The sequence below is a fragment of the Lampris incognitus genome, chromosome 6 (genome assembly GCF_029633865.1).
Source record: "Lampris incognitus isolate fLamInc1 chromosome 6, fLamInc1.hap2, whole genome shotgun sequence".
Lineage (NCBI taxonomy): Eukaryota > Metazoa > Chordata > Actinopteri > Lampriformes > Lampridae > Lampris > Lampris incognitus.
Genome location: NC_079216.1, coordinates 11,394,839 through 11,418,546, shown reverse-complemented (window position 1 = coordinate 11,418,546; position 23,708 = coordinate 11,394,839). Strand labels below are relative to the sequence as shown.

The following is a 23,708-nucleotide window of genomic DNA, read 5'->3' as shown; positions in this document are numbered from 1 at the left end:
CCGAAACAAGTGCATAACTAGATGTATGTAACTATCATACTATAACAAAAACATAAACAGACTGTGGTTTATCCGTCTTTGTAACATTAACAGAAAGAAATTCAAATCAACCGAACTCCATTCACCAACTGGAGATTCAATAAAGTTGGGCAAACTTAAAATATTTTCAGCCTCACAAAGAGAAACAAAACACAGCAATGGTTTAACAAAAACTACCTCACATCTGGCCATTTAGCTGAAAAAAATCAATAATGATGGATAAACTCAATGATGGATACATATAAGAAATGCTTTCAGCCTCATAAGGAAAAAGTATACAGATAGCTTGAGATGCTTTTCTGTGAGGCAGCAAAGTCTGGATGCGTAATGCTTAAGAAAAGGTATCCAACCCTAAATGGGTTAACAAAATACACCGAGGCTAGCTTATCTCTGGCCAGTGACCCACATGTCACACCACACCTCAAAGTTCTGTTCATACATTACAGACTAACCTTCTCTCAGTGAAAGTGTTGTGGATGTGGGTGTACCTTTCTCTGGCTCTTTTTTATCTCTTTACTCCAGCAGGAGCAATGTTCATTTACTGCCTCTCTCTGCCTCTCTCCAAATATCCATCATAGCGGTATTTTTCCCCACAAAAAAAAAGACAACTTTGCAGATTGCAGCAGGAAGTTTTCCAAGCTCCTCAACCTCCTAGCCATCAAACCAAGGATTGTACCTCAAGAGGAGAAGCTTCTCAAACTTTTGATCTGATAGCCTGTTCCTCTTTGGAAAGAGAATCAGGTTTCCCAGGCTGAAGAGTCTTCTTAGTGGGGCACTGGAGGGAGTGGCTGCATTATGTTTAAGATATATATATTTAGAGATATCATTGGAAATTGATTCAGTGTCTATCTCTGTCGCTCCTAAATTCAGCAGCGGAATAGATGTCTTCATCCTCTTCGAAGGAAAAGAACTCCTCCTCTTCGGTACAACCTGTGCTGTGGTGCCGTGTTGGGTTGGTTTTACCTGGTTGCTGCTCCTGCTCCAGGACATGTTTTCGGCACTCTGCAACCAGACTTGCCTTTGCCTGGTCCTTCCTCTCCTGGTCACGCAACCAATGAAGGCTGCTCTTCAGTAGTGCCACAGCAGCCAGGACAGCATCTTCACTTCCAAGAACGCGTGCAAATCTTGTTGTGATTGCCTGAAATGACACCTATATAACAAGAGCGTTATACATTATGAGCGTAGTTTAAAAAATATTGCATTATACATTACATAGTTTCATAATGTATTTTAATTCGATGCAAAAAAATGCGTAGGCCTAGCCTATATGTTGTATTTATTTACAGCTTAAAGGCTTTGCAGGTTGTCATAAAAGTGTCTCATACAGCATACACATGTAGGCCACATATCAATCACACATAGCCTGTCAATCAATTAATCAATCACACTTTGCATCATATTTATGTCACTCATATGTCACCCATACGAGTGACATAAATAAAATGTAATTGGGTGATTGATTAATTGATTAAATTAATGATAAATAACAGCTCTTACCTGGACAATTGCCAACTGGTAGGCCAACAAGGATTTGCAGTCCATTCCTCAAATCCAGAGTCTTGGACGTCAACGTTTCCAGTGTGGGTAGCAGTGTGCCATAAAAACAATTGTCTTCTCCCCGAAGAATGTCCAGTGCCACAGTAAGAGGCTTCATGACAGCACAATACTCTCAGAGAAACTGATGTTCCCTTTCACTGACACACTTCATCTTTAGTTTGGAGGAGATGGTTCAACTCGACCATAGGTATCTCAGAAATTCGAGCCAGGGCAGAAACCTAGTCGTGCATGGTACTAGTAGCCTCTTTGCAATAACGTCATCCACGATCTCTGAGGACACTGTGGACCGACTCGCCTTGTTCCACAGCCCTGCACATTTTGTGGTAGCGTTTCTGTAGATGGCTTTCGCTTCAGGTGTTGACACCAGCCACTTATCCACATCATTCACGATATGAGATTCAATGTGCGGGATGCGCGTCTCTGATGTGGAGGTAAAGAAATCATGTCATCAACATCATCAGCGCCATTGAGCAGCACATCCCCGATGTTTGTAAAAATCCCCCTCATCCTTATCTTCAGAGTCCTCAGGTGGCTGGGAAACTTGAAAGGCCTTGATGAAATTAGAGCCGTGACAGTTGCTGTGATTTTATGAGATGGGATGAGTGGATGATATCGAGCTCACTTGCAAGACTGTCATACGTGTGCCGACCCTTAAATCTTCAGCATGCCAGCGCTGCTGTCTCACGTTGCATGTTGTGCGAATTTATCCAGTGTGCGGTTATGCCACGACAACTTCTGTTATGTGCAGTCCAAATGTCTGCTGTGGTGGAGACATGTTCTGTCTCCTCAAATGTCTTTTGGAGCTTGACCTCCAGGTATTTGTTAGCTGTCCAGGTATTTGTTAGATGTCTTTCTGCATGGTCGCCCACCCGCACTTCTCACCGGTATTTTGCTAATTAGGCCTCTGAAGGCAACAGACTCAGCTGTTGATATGGGAGGTGTGTCTCCAACAACACACCCTGCAATCAGTCTGTTTAGTTCTGCCTGGCTTACAGACTGTGGAGCAGAGGGCAATTTAAAACCAAACCTTGGCTGTTTGGATGGAGTGACTCACCCTCGGTCGGCCGAGCTAATGTGGGCTGCACCTGGGTCGCCGGTGTTAGCTGCGCCGGGGTCTTTGGCAACTAGCTCAGTAGAAGCATGTTGTTTTGCTAGCTGCTTCAGGGGATTAGAATTGCAATTCTTGGCGGTGGACAAAGTTTTCCTTCCCGCACACAGATTACAGTTCACCACTATATTCTCTACACCCCCCCCCCCAAGAATGCTGCTGTGTTGAGGTTAAGGTCTCGTCCACCAAACTGAATGATAATAAGCCTTAATCCTCTGAAGGTGTCGGCTGTTTTCACATAAAGAAACGGAGTAACGAGCCCGTTTGAATTCCAGTACTTGTAACGGCATTGTTGAATTTGAACAGTAACTAGTTACACTACTAGTTACCGCAAAAAGTAGTGGAGTTACAGTAACTCCCAACACTGGTCACCTGAGAAGAAATTAAGCAGGGGGGAGTCCGGGTAGCGTAGCGGTCTATTCCGTTGCTTACCAAGACGGGGATCGCTGGTTCGAATCCCCGTGTTACCTCCAGCTTGGTCAGGCGTCCCTACAGACACAATTGGCCGTGTCTGCAGGTGGGAAGCCGGGTGTGGTGGTCGCTGCACTAGCGTCTCCTCTGGTCAGTCGGGGCGCCTGTTCAGGTGGGAAGGGGAACTGGGGGGGGGGGGTAGCATGATCCTCCCACACACTACGCGTAGTCTGCAGCCCTTCCCGGATCAGCAGAGGGCGTGGAGCAGCAACCGGGGTGGCTCAGAAGAGTGGGGTGATTGGCCAGGTACAACTGGGGAGAAAAACGGGGGGGGGGGGGAATTAAGCAGGAATTGGCCAGCTGAAATCCTCAATCTGCCCTGTTGGGGGGGGGGGAGGGGGGGATATAAAATACCTGAGTGTTTATATTTTACAAGAGTAGAAGTTTAAAATGTTAGTTTATGTTTTCCACCAGAAGTATGGGAACTAAATGAAAAGAGAGCAAGTGGCTTCAAACGAACCACGTGAGACGTGGGAATCCAATGGAAAGGGAAGATGCCAAAAAAAAAAAAAAAAACTCCCTTAAATGTGTGCGATAAAAGGTTGGCGAAAGCACAGCAGTGAGGGAACGTGAGTGTGCGACCGCTCCCAGAGGTGTGTGTGTGTGTGTGTATGTGTGTGTATGTGTTCAGAGAAAAAGTAATAGTCGTCTCAGCTTTAAGTCATATCTCGACTTGGCTGACGTGGCGGCGGTGTGATGCGGTGGGATTATTAGACCCCGGGCTGTAGATGGATTTTGATAACCCCCTGTCAGTCGCGTCGAAGCTCTTGGTTCTGAGGGCCTCGTCTGAGGGCGGCGGCCGCCGGGGGAACGCCACGGGCAATCCCTGACATATATCAGCACCGTATTCTGACAAAAAGGCATTTCTCTTGGGCTTATAAAAGGGATGGATATTTTCCAGATGACTCAGCCGGGGGGGGGGAGGGGGGGGGTTGGGATGACACCGGCCGTGGATGCAGAAGATGACGAGGCCGGTTCGCCAGAACACCCTTGTTTTTATCGATGGAGAATGAGTAAAAGGCTGGGCCGACGTTTTAACCGGGCCCCCGAGAACGGAAATCTGAGCAGGGGCTTACCGGCGGGCGCATCAATACACCTAAGACCCGTGACATTAGTCAGAGTTTCCTACCCGCTCCGAAACAGGCTGCAAGTTGAGTCAAGTCACATTTTAATCGCGAGGGGCTTTTAGCATGCAGGCTCATTACACAGAGGGCTTCAAAGAAGGCAAAGGGCACATAGGCACCGATAAGAGGCGAGACATAATAAAACAAGGGAGGATAAGAATGAGAGACAGAAGAGTTACATCAACTCAGCGGCATCTCTCTCTCTCTCTCTCTGTGTGTGTGTGTGTGTGTGTGTGTGTGTGTGTGTCTGTGTGTGTGTCTGTGTGTGTGTGTGTGTGTGTGTGTGTGTGTGCGCACCAAGGCCTTCCTGTCTGGAACTCGCGGGCCCTAAACAACGACGTTGTATTTGAACCTAAAGTAAAATGTTTTTATGTGTATCGTTCAGCATACCGGAGCTTAGCAGTGAGATAAGTGCGGATGTTTTATTGTGTGTGAGGAGCGGTGATGGAAGTCCTTATTCTACCGGGGGCAGTCTGAAGAGTGGTGCTTCACTTACTGAGCTACCCAGGGATGTGCTGCTGTTTCCCCAGTTTGTGCTTCGTTTCGAGCGCTTCATGGTGACCCCCCCCCCCCTCTTTTTTTTTTCTTCCCAATTGTACCCAGGCAATTACCCCACTCTTCCGAGCCATCCCGGTGGCTGCTCCACCCCCCCTCCGCCCTCTGCCGATCCGGGGAGGCCTGCAGACTACCACATGTCTCCTCCGATACGTGTGGAGTCGCCGGCCGCTTCTTTTCACCTGACAGTGAGGAGTTTCGCCAGGGGGATGTAGCGCGTGGGAGGATCACGCTATTCCCCCCGGTTCACCCCCCCCAAACCTGCACCCCAACTGACCAGAGGAGGCGCTAGTGCAGCAACCAGGGCACATACCCACATCCGGCTTCCCACCCGCAGACACGGCCAATGTCTGTAGGGGCGCCCGACCAAGCCGGAGGTAACACGGGGATTCGAACCGGGGGTCCCCGTGTTGGTAGGCGGTGGAATAGACCGCCACGCCACCCGGACGCCCCACGGCCTTGTTGTTGTTTCTTGTCAGTTTAGGCTTTTAACTGATGCCCTTATTTAGCTGGATTTGCAATCTGTGAGTGGGGAGGAATGTATATATATTTTCTTGCTCAAGGACTCACAACATGACATGTTAGTGGAGGCTCGGCGTCTCTAATCGTTGGCATTGACACAGAATGATGCAGCATTTTATCTGCCTCTCTCTCTCTCTCTCTCTCTCTCTCTCTCTCTCTCTCTCTCTCTCTCTCTCTCTCTCTCTCTCTCTCTCCCACAGGAAGCTGATGCCATGACAATGACACAGATTCATCCAAGACTCCGCATCTATTTATACAACCTGACGGCGGTGTAGAATCGCTCCGTGAGCTTAATCACAGAGGGTTAACGTCTCGACCCACCTACGTACTACCTCTCCAAAGCACGTCTTGTTTTTGCATCGCCGTAGACGTCCATGACAACTAATGCTCTGATTCTGGTATCAGGCACCTACTACCTCTGCTACTACTGTTTGTATTTAGAGCACACCGGCTATTACAATAACTATAGCTATGAGATTTATTGTGGGTATTTTGCAGTCTAATTAATACTGCATTTAAAACCACCTTTGCCCTATATTCCTGTTACTATGTTTATTACTATGTATTTACCACGGTCCTTGTACTTACCCTATATATTTTGTGTATTCTGTTGTGAACTAGTTAGATTTATTTTGTATTCTGTGTAAAGGGGCCAAAGAGCCCTTACATTTCTTGTGCTCCCTTTGCCAGCTTAGGCAACTTGGATGAGAGCTGACATATATGTAATTTGGAGAACTGACCTGTTCTGCCAATATAATAGATGTACATGGTGATGACAATAGATGTATCTCCGATGCTTGTATCCATCGTCAGTTGTTGCTGCTTTAAAGGATGTGTAAATCAAGTGAAAAGCATGTGTACTTGGATTATCAGCTAAAAGATGACTGCAGTATTAAATATTGATCAGTATGATCGCTTAGGTAATGGATGCCTTCATCGATACCATTACAGGAGATGATGAAGGGACTTAGGAACTCAGCGGGTTTAGGAGCCTTTTCTGATCGCGCCCCTTTACTTCGTAATAGTGTTTCTGTTGACATCAGAGATGTTGCTTCTGTAGTTTCCTTCAAAACTAAATAAAAATCTTACTTATTCTCATTATTTTTTTATTTATTTTTTTGCTTCCTCTCTGGAAGTGTCTCAATCTCAATGCAAGTTTAGGCTAAGTATTTCTAGTTAGCATCACACTGTATTTCCTGACAACCACCCTTACAACAGTATTCACTAATGTCCATGTAAGGTACGAAGAGATGAGATGAGATGACATAAGATGAGATATGATAAGATGAGATATGATATGATAAGATGAGATATGATAAGATGAGATATGATAAGAAGAGATGAGATATGATAAGATGAGATATGATGAGATGGGATGAGATGAGATATGATGAGATGAGATATGATAAGAAGAGATGAGATATGATGAGATGAGATGAGATACATGAGATAAGATGAGACGAGATGAGATGGGATGAGATGTGATGAGATGAGATATGATAAGAAGAGATGAGATATGATGAGATGCGATGAGATACATGAGATAAGATGAGACGAGATGAGATATGATAAGAGAAGGCGAGATAGATTTTATTTAACTTCACCACTTCGTCCTCTTGAATGTTGACCGAATATGTTGCACATGATCTGTGAGTGCTGCATGGTGGGTATAGGATTTGTTCTGGTGGAAAATCAACCTGGATCCAGCGCCTTCAGTTCACTGGGGTGACTTGTAGGTTTTGTTATGTTTGGTGTCTCAATATCTCGCAACCTCCTTGGACATTCCACCTGAAGAAGCACCTCCAAGTGATATGCATTTCAACCAAACTCTGAGAAATGTTTCGACGTTTTGATGTGAGAAGTTGTTCCAGGTGCGGCTCGGTGGCTTAGTTGTTCTCTGGGCGTATGCTGTGTTCTCAGGTTTCCTCCCAGTCTAAAGCTACATGTGTTCGATGAGACTCTAAACTGTCTGTAGCTTTGAAGAGTGTGTGAATTATCCTCTGCCCAGTGCCCGCTGGAATTTGTCCCGGCCCCCGCGACCCTGAATCGGATAAAGCAGGCACAGACAGTGAATGAGGTTATTTTTGTACTTAATTGTTCCGTTGTCCCCTCATGGCTAATTGATGTCAAGAGGCCGGGACGGGGTGCCGCTTCAAAGTCAATTACAATAAAACAAGAGAGCAATTCAGTTGTGGCCAGATGTAACAGCTAAATAAATCAACTTGTAGGGGATTTTTCTGTTTTTCTTAGATTTTGCTGGTAATATGCAGATTTGATCCTGTTTAACACTTGTCACTGTCTGAGGCGGTAACCAGATGGTTTGAAAAATCAGTCAGAAACCAAGCCCTGGTATTAAATTAAGTCCCCTTGGGGAAATTCAGTTACTGCAAATTAACCCATCCTAGCTGTGATCTGTGTAGCTAGGAGCAGTGGGCTGCCGCCTTCATGCTGTGCCTGGAGACCGACTCCGGTTCTTTTCCCATTGCCTTGCTCAGGGGCACTGACAGGAGTATAAACCCTAACATGCATGTTTCTTTTGATGGTGGGAGAAACCGGAGCACCTGGAAGAAACCCACCGCAGACCCGGGGAGAACATGCAAACGCCACACAGAGAACAACCTGGGATGACCCCCAAGGTCGGACAACCCCGGGGTTGGAACCCGGGACCTTCTTGTTGTGAGGCGACATCACTAACCACTGCGCCACCATGTCACGTCTGATTGGCGAAGCCGACAATAACCTTGACGCCATTCATACAAGGCTATTCTAACTCCAGATTGGCAGATCTGCTTCCAAGCTCTTGACTCATACAACCAAAGTGCCAGCGATGTGGCAGAAACAGGCCGCAGAAGAATGGCTGCAAGAAAATGGAAGTGATGAGGAAACCTGACCAACCCCAGGTTGGTCTGTGCAAATTGGCAACAGAGGCTGTGTCAATTTCACTCGTACGAGTAACAGATTTTCATGATGCTGTGTAAATCTAAACAGTGAACATTCTGGTTATGTAAATCCATAACCAGATCCATGAAAAAAAAAAGCAGTACTCAGCAGGAATGCCTTTGGCCCATGCAAGCCGCAGCAATGGCAGCAATTGGCTGACTAACTCTGATTGGCTGTTTAAGCGTTATGCCTAAGTGGATAGGAATGGTGCCCTGAGGTAGTCCCAACCACATGAAGCAATACAAAGGAATGGAAACTTTCTCCCCGACTGACTCTCAAACAGCCTATCCTCGCCGATCGCGTCGCTAAGCTTCGTTATGACAGGTGGCGACGTCTCAGTCCACCGGTTCCTACAGCGTGAGGACTGTCTTCATTAGAGATAGCTCAATGTGGTGTTAATCGTCAAATCTATAAAGGCCACTCGAGAGGAAAGAAAACACCAAATAAATGTCTGTGTAATGCTTGCCAGAATAAATAGCTCCTCTTAAAGCTCCCCAGCATGATATATCCAAGGTCTCTGGTTAGTCACTGTTTGTGACTATTGTACGTACATCTTGTACGCTGCATTTAGACTGCACAGCAGGTGGTAACATCAGATTGGGTTTACATAACAAGCTGTTATACCAGTGTTTCTCAACCCAGTCCTCAAGGAACCCCTATCCTGCAGATTTTCATCGTAACCCTGCATAGGTAGCCTTGCTTGTACTTACTCGACCAATCATCTCGCAGCACTTAATTATGCAAGGTGTGCAACATCTGACAAAATTCATTGCTGATTGGTTGAATAACTGCAAACAGGTACCTATTCAGGGTTGCAGAGAAAATCTGCAGGATAGGGGTTCCTTGAGGACAGGGTTGAGAAACACTGTGTTATACGGTCATTTTTCTGCATCAGCGTTATGTCATGCAGAAAAAAGAGGACGCCTTAAAAAAATGTTTGGGAAACCGACTCACCCTTTAGTGCCTTAGTCATCTTGACTAATCCAGTGCACAAATTACCCCTCATATCACCTGCTCATATTATTTCAATTTTACCACCCATCCTTAAAACCTGTCTGGTGGTTGCTCTTAAAGGTGATCAAGTAAGTGAAGCACCCTCCACTAATTTCCCTCGTCTGAAGTACCATGAACTCACATCTCCGCTCTTGCACATTCTCCTCTCATATCCCATTGACACCTCGGTTCTGCCGCCGACCCGCCTCCTTCCTGCCCAAGTTGTTACCCATCAATCAATCGCAGTCTTTGGTAAAGTGATGACCATCTGAGAAAGATGGGCCCAGCGATGGAGGACGCTTCAATTTTATGGGTGTGTTCTGCCACGCATGTTAATGTCTGTTTGGGTCTATTGACAGACGGTCCCCATGACACCACAGCCAGTCCAATCCGTTTACATGTAAAGAAAAATAAAAAGGAGAGGCCTCAGGACACACAGACAAAGCAGATGCTGATATCATAAACCTAACACAGGGATGGCTATTACCCCCGGGCAGGCAGGTTATGGGGTAAATTTGAAAAGTTCAGTGTAAGATTACAATGAGCGTTATTATGAAACGTAATTTTTCTTTACTTCCCTGGGGGGGAGGGGGGTGCAGTTCACTAATTTTAGTCCCATCTTATGTGGAATATACTCAATAAAGGTTAAGGAAATCTACCCCCCCCACACACACACACACTCAACTCTGAGCACGTGCTTACGGTGCAGAACTAAATACATGACGTTTATATTGATCTGTCTGTCTGTTTATCCGTCTACGACATTTCCTTGCTTTGTCTTGACTTGGGCTCGGTCCCAAATAAACAGCGGCTGCACCTCATTTCATCTTCCCCCTCCTGTGGTATGAGCCAACGTGCAGTGCGCACAAGTCGCCGCCGGGGGCAGTGAAAGCCCATGAAGATAGAGACGTTTGCCATCGGTGCTATTTTTGGAAACTCGTGACTCGGGATGGCACAGTCAGCGTTATGGTTCAAGCTCCGCTGCAAATGAAATATTGGTCAGTCACGTTACTCGAGTTTGCCCGTTTCAAGAGACCGGATCTTACATCTTACAGATGACATGAGTTATATTTTCAAAGGAGCACATCCGAGCCATTTATCCATTCATGCATATTTCCAAAGGAAGCCAGTGCATCGGCGTCAGTCAAGGACACTGATAGGACAGACGGATTAAACAAACACTCTGATAAGTTGTGTTTGATTTCATTGGCCTATATCCAACAAGTGCAGGGCCCTATTTTTGAATGACATAAAGCTGACATGCTTACTATATTGACCTTCTGATAGTTGAATATTTCTTCCAAGTCTGCTTGAGTCGGACGGAATAATGAGGCCGGGGCAGAGAAGGTAGTTTATGTACAAAAGGTTTATTTGAAATTTTGGAATGAAAAAATAGTCTCCCCGTCATGATTTCACACTTTTGAATTAAAACAAGAGAAGTCGCTCACATTTCAGCCACATTTTGAAGCAGCGAAATAAAAAAACCAAAAAACTATAGAGAACTTTTAGTAGCCGTCAAACTCTTGCTCTTTACAGCATTTCCCAACACCACGTTGATAAACGTGTGTCTGTAAGATTATTTATCAACCGTCACAAGAGGAGAATTGATCTTTCTGACTTTTGCTTCCCCAAACATCAACGCAAGTTGTTAAAATTTGACAACAAGGGTATTGTTTTAGTTAGATTTAATGAGCTTACAGGAATGGAGAAAAAAAAAAAACGACCGAACACAAAGGCCATGAAGAATTTTGATGCTGGGATCTCCTTAATTTGATAGAAAATAAATAAATAAATAGCCACAGGGTGTGGAATGTCATGAACGAATAAATAACATGGGAGAATGTACATAAATATACAAAATATCATGACTCCAAAAAAAAAGAAAAGTTAATATGTGTGTGTGTTTGTGTGTGTGCATATATAAAATACAAGACCATGACTATTTTGCATTGATTGTGCATTTCACAGCCCAAGCCCCTGGCCTTGACGTGTGACCGGGAACCATAGGGCTTCAGCCAAAGATGGAGTAGAGAAACGCGAGGAGAAAGGGCTTCTTGAGTGAGCCCTTTACAAACCATTCAGACGGACAGAGAGAGAGAGAGAGAGAGCTGTTGATGCTTTCAGAACACAATCAGATAAACTGATGAGAACCCCATTCTGATACAGCAAAGAGCAGGCATTTCCAGTGAGTGAGAGAGCAGCAGCAGAGGCAGAGACACAAAGAGAGAGAGAGAGAGAGAGAGAGAGGTGTAGTGTTGAGAGTATTGAGTGTGCGTTTCAAGTATTCCACCATGTCAGTGGGCAGGGATCCTTTGTCGTAATAACCCTTTTGCTGCCCTTGGGATAGGCTTTGAGGGAAGAGGTACGAGGGTTCACCCTTCTTTGACCAACCCCCATCCATATACACACATTAATTTTTCCCCAATTTGACCAATTCTGGGTTAATATGACGAAGGCCACACCCTAAGCAGCTTTCAAAGCAAGGCACTCCAAATCAAGGATACAAAAAAAAAAAAAAAAAAAAACTGAAGCTCTATAAGAGCTGCTTAAGTCTCTGAACAGAAGGGGGCGTTGCTGTGAGCACAAACCAACCCTAAAATTCTAGAAATCAAAATAATGCCATAAGACCACCCAAAAAAAACCAAAAAACAAAAAAGAAGAAAAAAAAACGTTCCTCCACGAGCAAATAACTCCTCGAAGCATCATTGATAGTTAAGAGGAAGCCTATGGTTGTCAACGACGATAGTCAAGAGTTCAGTTAATCAGTCCTGGGGGCGGGGCCCCTGTCAATGTCTTTCTCCTTACAGCATCCCATCAATCAATCATAGGCTCTCTTTGCTGGAGTTTGTGCTGGAGTCTGTGGTGCTGATGGCGTGAAGTGTAATGTCTCCGCTCCCGGTCTTGGGCTCCTCGCCTGCTACCCGCATCCAAGGGTGATCAAAGATCTGCTCCAGAGTGGGTCGGTCAGAGGGCCGCAAGCACAGACACCACTTGATGAGCTGTTGACACTCTGCAGGACAATTCAGGAATAGTTAGCATCCACGCAAAAAAGTGGTGGTCATGAAGCTGCTTAGAACGTTTTGACGCCTCGTTTAGTTTTATAAGACATTTGTTTCTTGTTTGCATGTTATCACAAGGTACACATCACAAGGTACACAAGACAGACCTAAAACACAAAGGACGGGTCTTGCAGTTCTCGTCAAACTCACCGATCGAGACTTTCCGCCTGAAGAACAGGCGACCCCTGAGAATCTCCTCATCCTGTTCAAAGGGGATGTCGCCGCACACCATGTCGTACAAGAGGACACCCAGGGACCATATAGTGGCTGACCGGCCATGATAACGATGAAATCTTATCCATTCTGGCGGACTGTACACTCTGGTCCCTGTTGAGGTAAATATCAAGGGGGATGGGGTGGGGGATAAAAAAAAAATCAGTGCGTGCATAGTCAGACACACAGCAAACACAGTAGCATAACAGGGACCACATGTAATATCTTAAAAAGGATATTATATGTGGAGAAGGAAGACGATACTATGCTTTCACAACAGCCATTTGCATAACCAGACCACCGTTGGATGTGAACCACACACTGCGCCACTACATGTAGTCAGTCACGAGTCAGCTGACCAGCAATGCAACCCCCCCCCCACCCAAAACACCAGGCCCCCTCCTCCCTGTTCTTCTTCCTCCTCCTCGCTGCGTGAGAGTGACTGCGGAGCCAAAATACCGACGGAAGACAGATAACTGCGCCACAGCGCGTCACGCACGAGCTAATTTGGGATCACGAGGCTCTGATGCTGTAAATAAACCCGAAATCACACCAAATAACGGCAACGACAATGCCCCCCCCTCCCCTTCTGATCAAAGGTGTTCCCTCCCCTCAACCATCACCAAGGGCACATGAGGCCCGGGTATCACAACAAACCCAATACGTGGCGGAAACCCCCCCCCCCCAAGACAACACATCACCCCATTATAACTCATCATAGTGGGGGGGGGGCCCAAGATCAGGGACCACTGTGTATGTTGTTCACCTACTTAGCAGTTTCATATTACTCAGACTATGTACTAATGTGAACTGCTCGGTGTGGGTTTGGAGGTGACCCTATTTACTGAAGGAGGGGGGGGGGGGGAGTCCAGGCTGTAATGAGTGGAAACGCTGCGTCACGGCTGCCTAGAATATCAATAATGGTGGCAGCATCCGAGAGAAAAAAAAAAAAAGATGTGCACCAGCGTGCCCCGTGCGGGCGATATAACCGCACGACATAAGGCGACATATCCCCCAAAACATGTTTAGCAGGTCACGTCACACAAGCCGAGTCCCCTTTACGAAGCGAGCCTGAAGTGCCAAGGGCGTACCATCGAAGTCCGTGTACACGGTGTCCTTGAGAATCGCCCCCGAGCCGAAGTCGATGAGCTTCAGGTCCCCGGTGCGCAAATCCACCAGCAGGTTTTCATCTTTGATGTCCCGATGGACGACGCCGCAGCTGTAGCAGTGCCGCACCGCCTCCAGCACCTGGCGGAAGAAACCGCGCGCCGTGTCCTCGTCCAGGGCCCCCTTCTCCGTGATGTAGTCGAACAAATCCTTCACCGTCTCCGGCCTCTCCATGATGATGAGCCACCCGTCCGGCCGCTCGTACCAGTCGATGAGCTTGACGACGCCTCTGAACGCGGCGCCCACTTTCTTCAGCAGCACGATCTCCAGCGGGACCACGGCGCCGTTCTGGGAGGGGGGAGGGGGGGGGAAACAATAACACGCCGGGTCACATCGCTGCTACTCCACCCCTACCCCAAAAAAGAGACGTGTAAATGGTGAAACGATCACTAAGGTTGCGGGGGGGAAAATGCATTAAAAATCTCACCATAGTGCCCCATTCGGTCACCCTCTCCTTCGACACGTGTTTTACGGCCACCTGCAATACAAAGAAGGGGTCGAGATGAGAACAACGGCGGGTCGGGGGGTGGGGGGGTGGGGGCTGCGCTTGCCGCGCGAAACGCGGCCATGTGGCAGGACCAAAACAAAGCGACGCTTACCGGCAGAGCGTCGGAGATGCGGCTGCCGGCGTACACCGTGCCGAATCCGCCGCTGCCGAGCACGGGTCCCACATGGTAGACCTTCTCGAACGGTTCCCTTTCTGACTTTGCTGCGGGGGGGAGAGGAGGGGGAGAGAAAACAGGGGTAAAACTTCTGGGTTATTGTACAACTGAAACGACGCGTGGCCGGCCGCACGGCCGAGCGGCACGCGGTATTCAAAATGGCCCCACTGGATAAGGTCATACCCCTCCCGACAACCTTTCCCACTAACGGGGGTGGGGGTGGTGGTAATGGTAGCCCGAGAAACCGGGATAAATGACACGAGGGAGGAGGGGGGGGTGTTAAATAATAATACTACTAATAATAAATCAACGACACGGCCCCGCCGGCATCTATCGTGTCGTAAGGCACGACATGGTCGCCTGCGGAAACGGCGTAGTAAGAGCGGGGAATCCCTCACCTGGCTGGAGCTGTATCTTCACCGGTAAATCCATGCTGGACGTGCTGCAAATGTGAGAGAAGGAGCCGAATTTGGAAAGTAACATATTGCTTTGATCCCAAGCGTATATTCCTGGTGCGGGGGTGCGGGGTGGTGGTGGTGGTGGAGGGGGGTCCGGCAGATTTTTTCTCTGTTGGAAGTCCCGACTATAAAAAGGAAGACGCCTTCAAAAAACGCGAAGGTTACGACGAGCCCGGTGTTGTCAGCGCAGGAAGAGGCAGAATAAGGTAGAAAAGTTGCCGTCCATCGACGGCAGGATAACTCGGCGGTTGCCCTTGACTACGGGAATAAAAAAAAAACACCCCGGGGGTGGTGGTGGTGGTGGGGGGAATAATCAGTTTACGCTGTACGAATTTGCACGAGGCGTACCAGCGGCCGTGCGCGCACAAGGCTGACTGACGTCTCCGCGGCGCCGGGTAATCTCTCTCTCTGCTGCCTCGCTGAGGTCGACGCTACTCTTTAAAGCCAATATTGAGGGGCGCGCGGGGTGGAGATCCCTCCGCCGCGCCCCTCGGGCGGATCACAACGCCGCTCTTTTTCAGCGAACAACGCACATAAAACATATAGTGACACGACCCCTTTGATATGAAGGGAAACGACCGCGCTTGCTGTGGGGAAAAGGATTAAAAAAATGGTTTAAACCGAGGAACTACTTTCATGTAGTACGAGACGCCCAAGGATCTCGACGGAGTGGCTCACATTGCAGTGGTGCGTTTCATTTGCGAAATGGTTGTCAGTCCGGCTGGTGTGCAAGTGCACATAGCTCGATATTCAGGCTAGGGTCCGGACGATAATCGGGGCCAGTTTTCGACGCAATAAAATGGTATTTTTTGTGGCTCATTAAAATCTGATAAACACCCCCCTCATGTAAGCTATAAGACGAAATAATCTTCTGCAAATATCACTAAAATAGCCCCATTGTCCGGATGATTTCCTTCTTAATCATTTTTAACGATCATTATAAATATTTTTCTTTAATTGTATCAATCAAATCAACAAATTTCTTTTATATATTTGCTTTTGTACATCAGTGGGTATTGGCGTGATTTGGACCAGGGCGGGGACCTACCCATAGAGGGAGCTGATGGTACGGCCGAGGAACTGTCCTCAAATCTCACGCAAATGATTGAGCATATTTAGGCACCATCGCATGCAAAACTGCGTTTAAATCCCTCCATATAGGAGATCGAAACGAGCAGGTGTTTAATTAGCTTTTTGTCGCGCATTGTGAAAGGAGAATATGTTAGATTTGCTGACGCCATCTGGCACGTTTACCTGCATGTTCAAAATGGCACTTGCAAAGGGGGATGGATGTCTGAATTGACGTCAAAGTTGCGGAGAACTGTAATAGTGCGCACACAGCGTGCAATGCTGTTTCTCATCAGATCTGTTGGACCAATTGGCTCTGTGTCTCGTTTGCCTGATGGTAATCCCATAGTCCCAATAGAAAACATGTTGGTATGGAAACCAATAAGGGTGGACTATATTCCCTACCCCCTGTTTTACCTCTGTAACTACAGGCACAGTTGTTTTTTGGGTTTTTTTTGTTTTTTTTGGGGGGGGGGGGTAGAACTCGTTGTGTGTGTGTGTGCGTGTTTACATGGGTGCATCAAAGGGAAATGATGGTCCATTGTTGATGCTTGGCACAATGTTTTATTCATCATTAGAAACTGGGTGTGGAGCTATGGGGGTTTGGTGTGAGCCTTGTTCTAATGAATGCTAAACTGTTTCATTGCTTAACAAGAAAAGCTGGCGTGAGATGATAATCAAGGAGATCTTCCCATTCCTGCATTCTCTGTGGGCTAATTAACTCTTCTGTTTCACTCATCCAGCATAATAGTTTTACAATGTTTATCACAGCTTATGATAAATACTTGTAAGAGGCTGGAACGCACGACCTTCCCCTCTTAAAAGATCTTAAGATTAAAAACTAAACTCCGAGCCACCGTTTCTAATTCCTCACCCTTTCCCAAATAGTGATTTTGAAAACAGGGGGGCCAGGAATTTCTCCAAAAATTTGGTATTTTTGGAGAAATTCCTGGCCCCCTTGTTTATCAAAATGTCACCTTGAGGTGTCGTTTATAATGTTTGGTTCTGATGTTGTTCTATCTAAACCGAGATAACAGTTCGGAGCTGTCAAGGACAAGTGGTTCTCAAAGTCCAAGATCCGAGGGGACAACCATCACTTATCTCACTATGAGACCATTAAACCAATGTCTCTGCTGATACAGTTCCTGGAAAAGCGTTACCGCAGCTTTGATCCAGCCCCTAATCTGCTGGTGGTAGCCTTTGCTTTCGCTTTCCGGCTTGTTTGTTTTTCTGCACTCCAGAATTCGTCCCTGATAGTCTTTGGTATTTATTGGCAGTTTATGGTTTCCGTTCCTCATTCACTCGTTCTTGTGCTTGGCCACGCCGACCTTTGACACGTGGTACGTATGTCCTCGTTACGTGGGTCTCCATGTGACACGGCACGAGCGCCTCGCCTCGGGATGATCGACAACTTCACGTCAGCGGGCGTACAAGGGCTGCGTGACTTCAGACGCTCGAGAAAAGAATGTTCTCAAATAGAAGTCATGTGCGTCTAATGACACCGCCGTGATCGGCTTGTGAACTTCGTTACGCGTGGGCCTCACCCTCCCAACCTATCAGCAGGCCGGTCTGTGGCTCTGCAGACACGAGGTGGGGGCGGGGGGTTGGGGGGGGGGTCCTCCCGCCCTGTGGTCACCCGTGCATGCTCTGCAAGTTTATATTCCGGTTAATTACTGTGTGAACGAACACTCAGAATGGCGGGACTGTTGATTAGTTTCACTGCTATTTAGTCAATATTTCTACTCGAATTTACTGTGAGGTTGATGTGGTTATTGGCTGTATACCGCGGCGAATTCTACTGGAGCGTTCCAGAGCCCTAGAAAGAGAGAGTTACGTCACCTCCGTGGACGTCAATGGGCCAAGTATTTCACAGCAATGGCGGATCATGGGAGCCCCGGATAGTTCCGAACAGTGCGCATAGACTATGTGTCACGTTGGAATACAGCGTGATCCTCCCACGCGCTACGACCCCCTGGTGAAACCCCTCACTGTCAGGTGAAAAGAAGCGGCTGGCGACTCCACATGTATGGGAGGAGGCGTGTGGTAGTCTGCAGCCCTCCCCGGATCGGCAGAGGGGGTGGAGCAGCGACCGGGATGGCTCGGAAGAGCGGGGGTAATTGGTCAAGTACAATTGGGGAGAAAAAACAAAATAATAGGGGGGGGGTGTAGGGCAAAGAAAACAACACCCCCAAAAAAACATAAACACATAAGAACCATTGTGTTCTGTATTTTCATGTCAGCGTGTGTCTTGAGAGGAGCAGCAGCATTCGTGATCGTCCCTCCAACACACACACACACACACACACACACACACACACACACACACACACACACACACACACACACACACACACACACACACACACACACACGCAAAACCTATTCTCTTCATTTCTCACACGCTTTACCGCTCTCTCCGCACACTCACACAAACCCATCAATTACTGTGCCTATATGTCAAAGGGGAGGAGGGGGGGGGCAGGTTTTTTGGGTCAGGCACCTCCCCAAAGTCGCTGCTTGCACTAAGGTTATGTAACGCAACCACAGCCAGCCAGCCCAGCGTTAAGTTATACAACCTTACACAAGTCTCCTTCAACTATTCCCCACCACGACCTTTGCTGAATCCAATTCACGCTGCGACGCAATCGCAGCGTGAGCGATGCACAGAATATGGTCATCCACCTCCACATCCTGACCCAGAAAATGGCCACGGTGGGCATTTACCACGGATACGCCACCTAGCTGACATGCTCGCCAGTGGCAATATACTGTAACGTGCATGGATAAGTGGACACGTTGGTCCTTGGCTAACGGGTCGGACTCTTTAGTCGACTGGTTAACGTTGTCGCTTGCGGAGCGGGAGACACGGGTTCGCGTCCCGGCTACGGCGATTCCCGGACTGCCCCTCGAATTCGCTACAATACGTTCGCTGAGCACGGATGGACTCTGCGATTTGCTCATGGGCGCATATACCGGAGCTTTTCAAAGTGCGCCCCCCCCCAAAAAGGGGAAACCGCTTGGACAGGTCGCCGGGAGGTTGGAGATCCAGAACTGGAAAAGTAAACATTGTTGCAAATTCTACTTGTTCTAAGTCGCCATTATTTTTACAGTGGAGAGAGGCTTTGGCTCTCCTAGCCCCCCTCCCCTCCCCACCCCGCTGACGCACCCCGTGTTTACTGGTAACAGCCTGTTCGGAACAGTGTGTGTTTCCTATAAACTCTGGTGGGAGGGAAAAGAAAATGCCCGAAGGCCTGAAGCTGAGGACTTTATAAAAAATAAAAAAAGGGAAGTCTTGTTTGATCGGCCTGCACGGGGAGAGATTTACTGCGTCGCTTTCGCACCCAAATTCTGCCCCTGCAAGTGCCGCGCTAACGTTGGGTCTGATGTGAAATTGCTCAGCCCCCCCACCCCCCCAAGACTTGGCCCAGTAAAAAAAAACAGCCCCCTACACTGCGAAAGGTGCTCAGATGCAATTTCTTGCAACGCGTAGAAGGTTTTAATGAAGTTGATCATAAAATGGTAATTGGAGCCCGTCGTCTTTTTTGCCCAAGAGAACACGATGTTTTGTAAGGAGGCCATCGCTTTTAACACTTAACAATATTTTCACATGCATCATCCTAGGCCATAAACAGGGAGGGCACTGCTTTGGAGCATAGGGTGGCTGGGGGGGGAGGGGGGTGGGGGAGCAACACGGAGGGAGGTGCGTTCTTGAACCGTTCAGCCCAAATCTAGACCCTGGTAGCATCAAAGGGATCTAGAGTGTCTTTTAAGAGAAATACTGAATTTCTGCCATCGTCAGGGGCACGACGCAAAGCCTGACCCTCGCCTGTGCTGCGATACTTTCTGGGGCGCAGTGACCGATTTCGATCAAAGAAGGATGAATCAGGGGGCGTCCGAGTGGCGTGGTTGTCCCCTCCGTTGCTTACCAACAAGGGGATCGCCGGTTCGAACCCCCGTGTTACCTCCGGCTTGGTCTGGCGTCCCTACACACACAATTAGCCGTGTCTGTGGGTGGGAAGCCGGATGTGGGTGTGTGTCCTGGTCGCTGCACTAGCGCCTCCTCTGGTCGGTCGGGGCACATGTTGGGGGGGGGGGTTAGCGTGATCCCCCCACGCTCTACTCACTGTCAGGTGAAAAGAAGCGGCTGGCGACTCCACATGTATGGGAGGAGGCACGTGGTAGTCTGCAGCCCTCCCCGGATCGGCAGAGGGGGTGGAGCAGCGACCGGGACGCCTCTGAAGAGCGGGATAATTGGCCAAATACAATACGGGGAGAGGAGAGGAGAGGAGAGGAGAGGAGAGGAGAGGAGAGGAGAGGAGGGGAGGGGAGGGGAGGGGTCGAATCAGTTCATCTGGATACAATGTTGTATCCAGACGAACTGATTCAACCTGCTTTGATTTTCCTACCTGGATTATTGAGCATGCATCAAGTCGATCGATTTCAATGTTTGCAACAGATTTCTAAAGTGACAACATCTATCCGAGTCCTGGATCCATTAGATTTTTTTTTAATCGATGGAGAAATGAATTTTGCTAATTGTTCTGCTCCTTGAATATGTTGAACACTGTGATTGGAGGTGGCACACGCCCGGCACAGCTATCATTTTATATATCATACGCAACAACTTACAATTCAAACAAAAAGAAGAGGAAGAAGTAGTGATGCTACAGCCATGTTGTGGACAGGTGGACCTGACCAAACTTGTAATTTGGTCAGGAAGAAAACCGTACATCTTCTAAATGCTCCAGACAGATTGAGGTTTTAACCCCCTCAAAGCTTCAGCTTTCATCCTTAAAAACGGTTACAGTGCATACCACATGGCCACGTGTTGCAACTGTCGCCGGTTCGATTCCAGCCGGCGACAGTTGTTGCATGCTATATACCTACCTACCTACCTCTCTCCTATTTCTGCCTTTCACTGTCCAGTAAAGGCATAAAAAAGAAAGATGCTACATCAGCAATTGATACTGCAAAGGGCGTAGAGCGGCAGTGCAGGGAAGACTGGAGAGGGGGATCTTCTAGAACAGATCGGAGCAAGGTGAATCACTTCATCTGGACACAACGTTTACTGACAGGTATCCCGTGGCTGTGCTCACCTGGATTACCGAGCATGCTTACTTGCGGACACCTGCAGAAAAGAGCGCGCTAAACGAGGCAATGCCAGCCATTTTTAAACCCTTCTCGATCTGTTGACATAGACACCACCGATATACGCATGTTGCAGGAAATGACCAGACACTAACGAGCTCCCAGTCAGATGACTTAAAGGGGGGAGAGCCGGAGAGGCGTGAGAGAAAAAGAGAGAGAGAGAGAGAAGGGACTGCTTATATTTATAGGGCCAGCCACAGGTGTTGGCAATCACTGGCTTATTGTATTTCTCCAGATAATTTGTCGGCGAATAATGAGTCATTGTGCATCGGTAATGTGCAACCACACGTGGATGTTATGTGGTGCAGTGATGGTGTAGCGGTTTAAACACCCATTTCATAACTCACAATGAGCTGCATGCTGCCAGACCATTCTCTCCCGCCTTTCTCACCCAACAATCCGCCCTCCCAATAAACAACGTAAGACATAAACAAACGGGCAAACGAACAAATAAGTAAACTGAGTGTGGGAGTAATAAGCGTGCGTCATTGTCACTCTCTCTCTCTCTCCCTCCCTCTCCCTCTCTCTCTTTCTGTGTGCACTTATTTGCATGCCAGTGCGAGCGCGTCTGTGTGTGTGCGCGAGAGAGGGCGAGTGAAAGAGAGACAGAGAGAGTGAACGAGAGGGAGAGAGCGAGAGTGAAAAAGAGACAGGGAGAGTGAAAGAGAGAGAGTGAAAGAGAGGGAGAGAGAGAGTGAGAGACAGGGAGAGTGAAAGAGAGACAGGGAGAGTGAACGAGAGGGAGAGTGAGAGAGAGAGAGAGAGAGAGAGAGAGAGAGAGAGAGAGAGAGAGAGAGAGAGAGAGAGAGAGAGAGAGAGAGAGAGAGTGAAAGAGGGAGAGAGAGAGCGAGAGTGAAAAAGAGACAGGGAGAGTGAAAGAGAGACAGAGAGAGTGAACGAGAGGGAGAGTGAGAGAATGAGGGAGAGAGAGAGCGAGAGTGAAAGAGAGAGAGTGAAAGAGAGGGAGAGAGAGAGGGAGAGACAGGGAGAGTGAAAGAGAGTGAAAGAGTGAGAGAGCGAGAGTGAAAGAGAGACAGGGAGAGTGAAAGAGAGACAGAGAGAGTGAACGAGAGGGAGAGTGAGAGAGTGAGGGAGAGAGAGAGCGAGAGTGAAAGAGAGAGAGTGAAAGAGGGAGAGAGAGAGCGAGAGTGAAAAAGAGACAGGGAGAGTGAAAGAGAGACAGAGAGTGAACGAGAGGGAGAGTGAGAGAGTGAGGGAGAGAGAGAGCGAGAGTGAAAGAGAGAGAGTGAAAGAGAGGGAGAGAGAGAGTGAGAGACAGGGAGAGTGAAAGAGAGTGAAAGAGTGAGAGAGCGAGAGTGAAAGAGAGACAGGGAGAGTGAAAGAGAGAGTGAAAGAGCGAGAGAGACAGGGAGAGTGAAAGAGAGAGAGTGAAAGAGAGTGAGAGAGAGCGAGAGTCAAAGAGAGACAGGGAGAGTGAAAGAGAGGGAGAGAGAGTGAGAGAGCGAGAGTGAAAGAGAGACAGGGAGAGTGAAAGAGAGGGAGAGAGAGTGAGAGAGCGAGAGTGAAAGAGAGACATGGAGAGTGAAAGAGAGGGGAGAGAGTGAGAGAGCGAGAGTGAAAGAGAGACATGGAGAGTGAAAGAGAGGGAGAGAGAGTGAGAGAGAGACAGGGAGAGTGAAAGAGAGAGTGAAAGAGAGGGAGAGAGTGAGAGAGAGCGAGAGTGAAAGAGAGACAGGGAGAGTGAAAGAGGGAGAGAGAGTGAGAGAGTGAGAGTGAAAGAGAGTGAGAGAGAGAGTGAGAGAGAGACAGGGAGAGTGAAAGAGACAGGGAGAGTGAGAGAGAGGGAGAGAGAGTGAGAGAGAGAGACCGAGAGTGAAAGAGACAGGGAGAGTGAGAGAGAGACAGGGAGAGTGAGAGAGCGTGAGACAGTGAGAGTGAAAGAGAGACAGGGAGAGTGACAGAGAGAGAGAGAGAGAGAGAGAGAGAGAGAGAGAGAGAGAGAGAGAGAGAGAGAGAGAGAGAGACAGGGAGAGTGAAAGAGACAGGGAGAGTGAGAGAGAGGGAGAGAGAGTGAGAGAGCGAGAGTGAAAGAGAGACATGGAGAGTGAAAGAGAGGGGAGAGAGTGAGAGAGCGAGAGTGAAAGAGAGGGAGAGTGACAGAGAGACAGGGAGAGTGAGAGAGCGTGAGACAGTGAGAGTGAAAGAGAGACAGGGAGAGTGAAAGAGAGAGAGAGAGAGAGAGAGAGAGAGAGTGAGAGAGAGAGAGAGAGTGAAAGAGAGAGAGAGAGAGTGAGTGTGTGTGCGTACAACAGCGAAGCAAAGGTCAGCGTGTTGGTCAGCCACAGCGTCACGCTGACAGGACGCCCACGCCGGGCAGCGCAAACACTAATCTCATACTTCTTGGGGTGATGACTGGTTATACAGGCAGAGCGACAGCGCCGCACCAGTCTGGGCCCTGCTTACATCCCTAATACATTATGTAACACTTTGACCCTGGCTTGATACGTGCCTTCCCTTCATTCCCTGCCCAAAGAACATGTGATTTTTAATTTCCACCCCATATGAATGTTGTCACCCCCATTGATGTTCCCTCTCACCTCTTGTGCCCCCTCATGATTGGAACAAATTCAATTCTTTGTATGTTCTTGGCTGGCTTTGAAGCA

The 23,708-nt window shown here is 48.0% G+C and overlaps 1 protein-coding gene across 1 annotated transcript; it reads right to left on the bottom strand.

Moving 5' to 3' along the window:
- Positions 1-10,668: 10,668 nt before the first annotated feature.
- On the bottom strand, positions 10,669-15,258 carry pim3 (Pim-3 proto-oncogene, serine/threonine kinase). Its single transcript, XM_056281652.1, has 6 exons — positions 14,809-15,258; positions 14,348-14,457; positions 14,176-14,226; positions 13,673-14,036; positions 12,519-12,695; positions 10,669-12,319 (listed from the first exon to the last, which is right to left on the bottom strand). Exons 1-6 carry the CDS (start codon positions 14,891-14,893, stop codon positions 12,132-12,134), a joined length of 975 nt encoding a protein of 324 aa, XP_056137627.1. The 5' UTR covers positions 14,894-15,258; the 3' UTR covers positions 10,669-12,131.
- Positions 15,259-23,708: the final 8,450 nt, after the last annotated feature.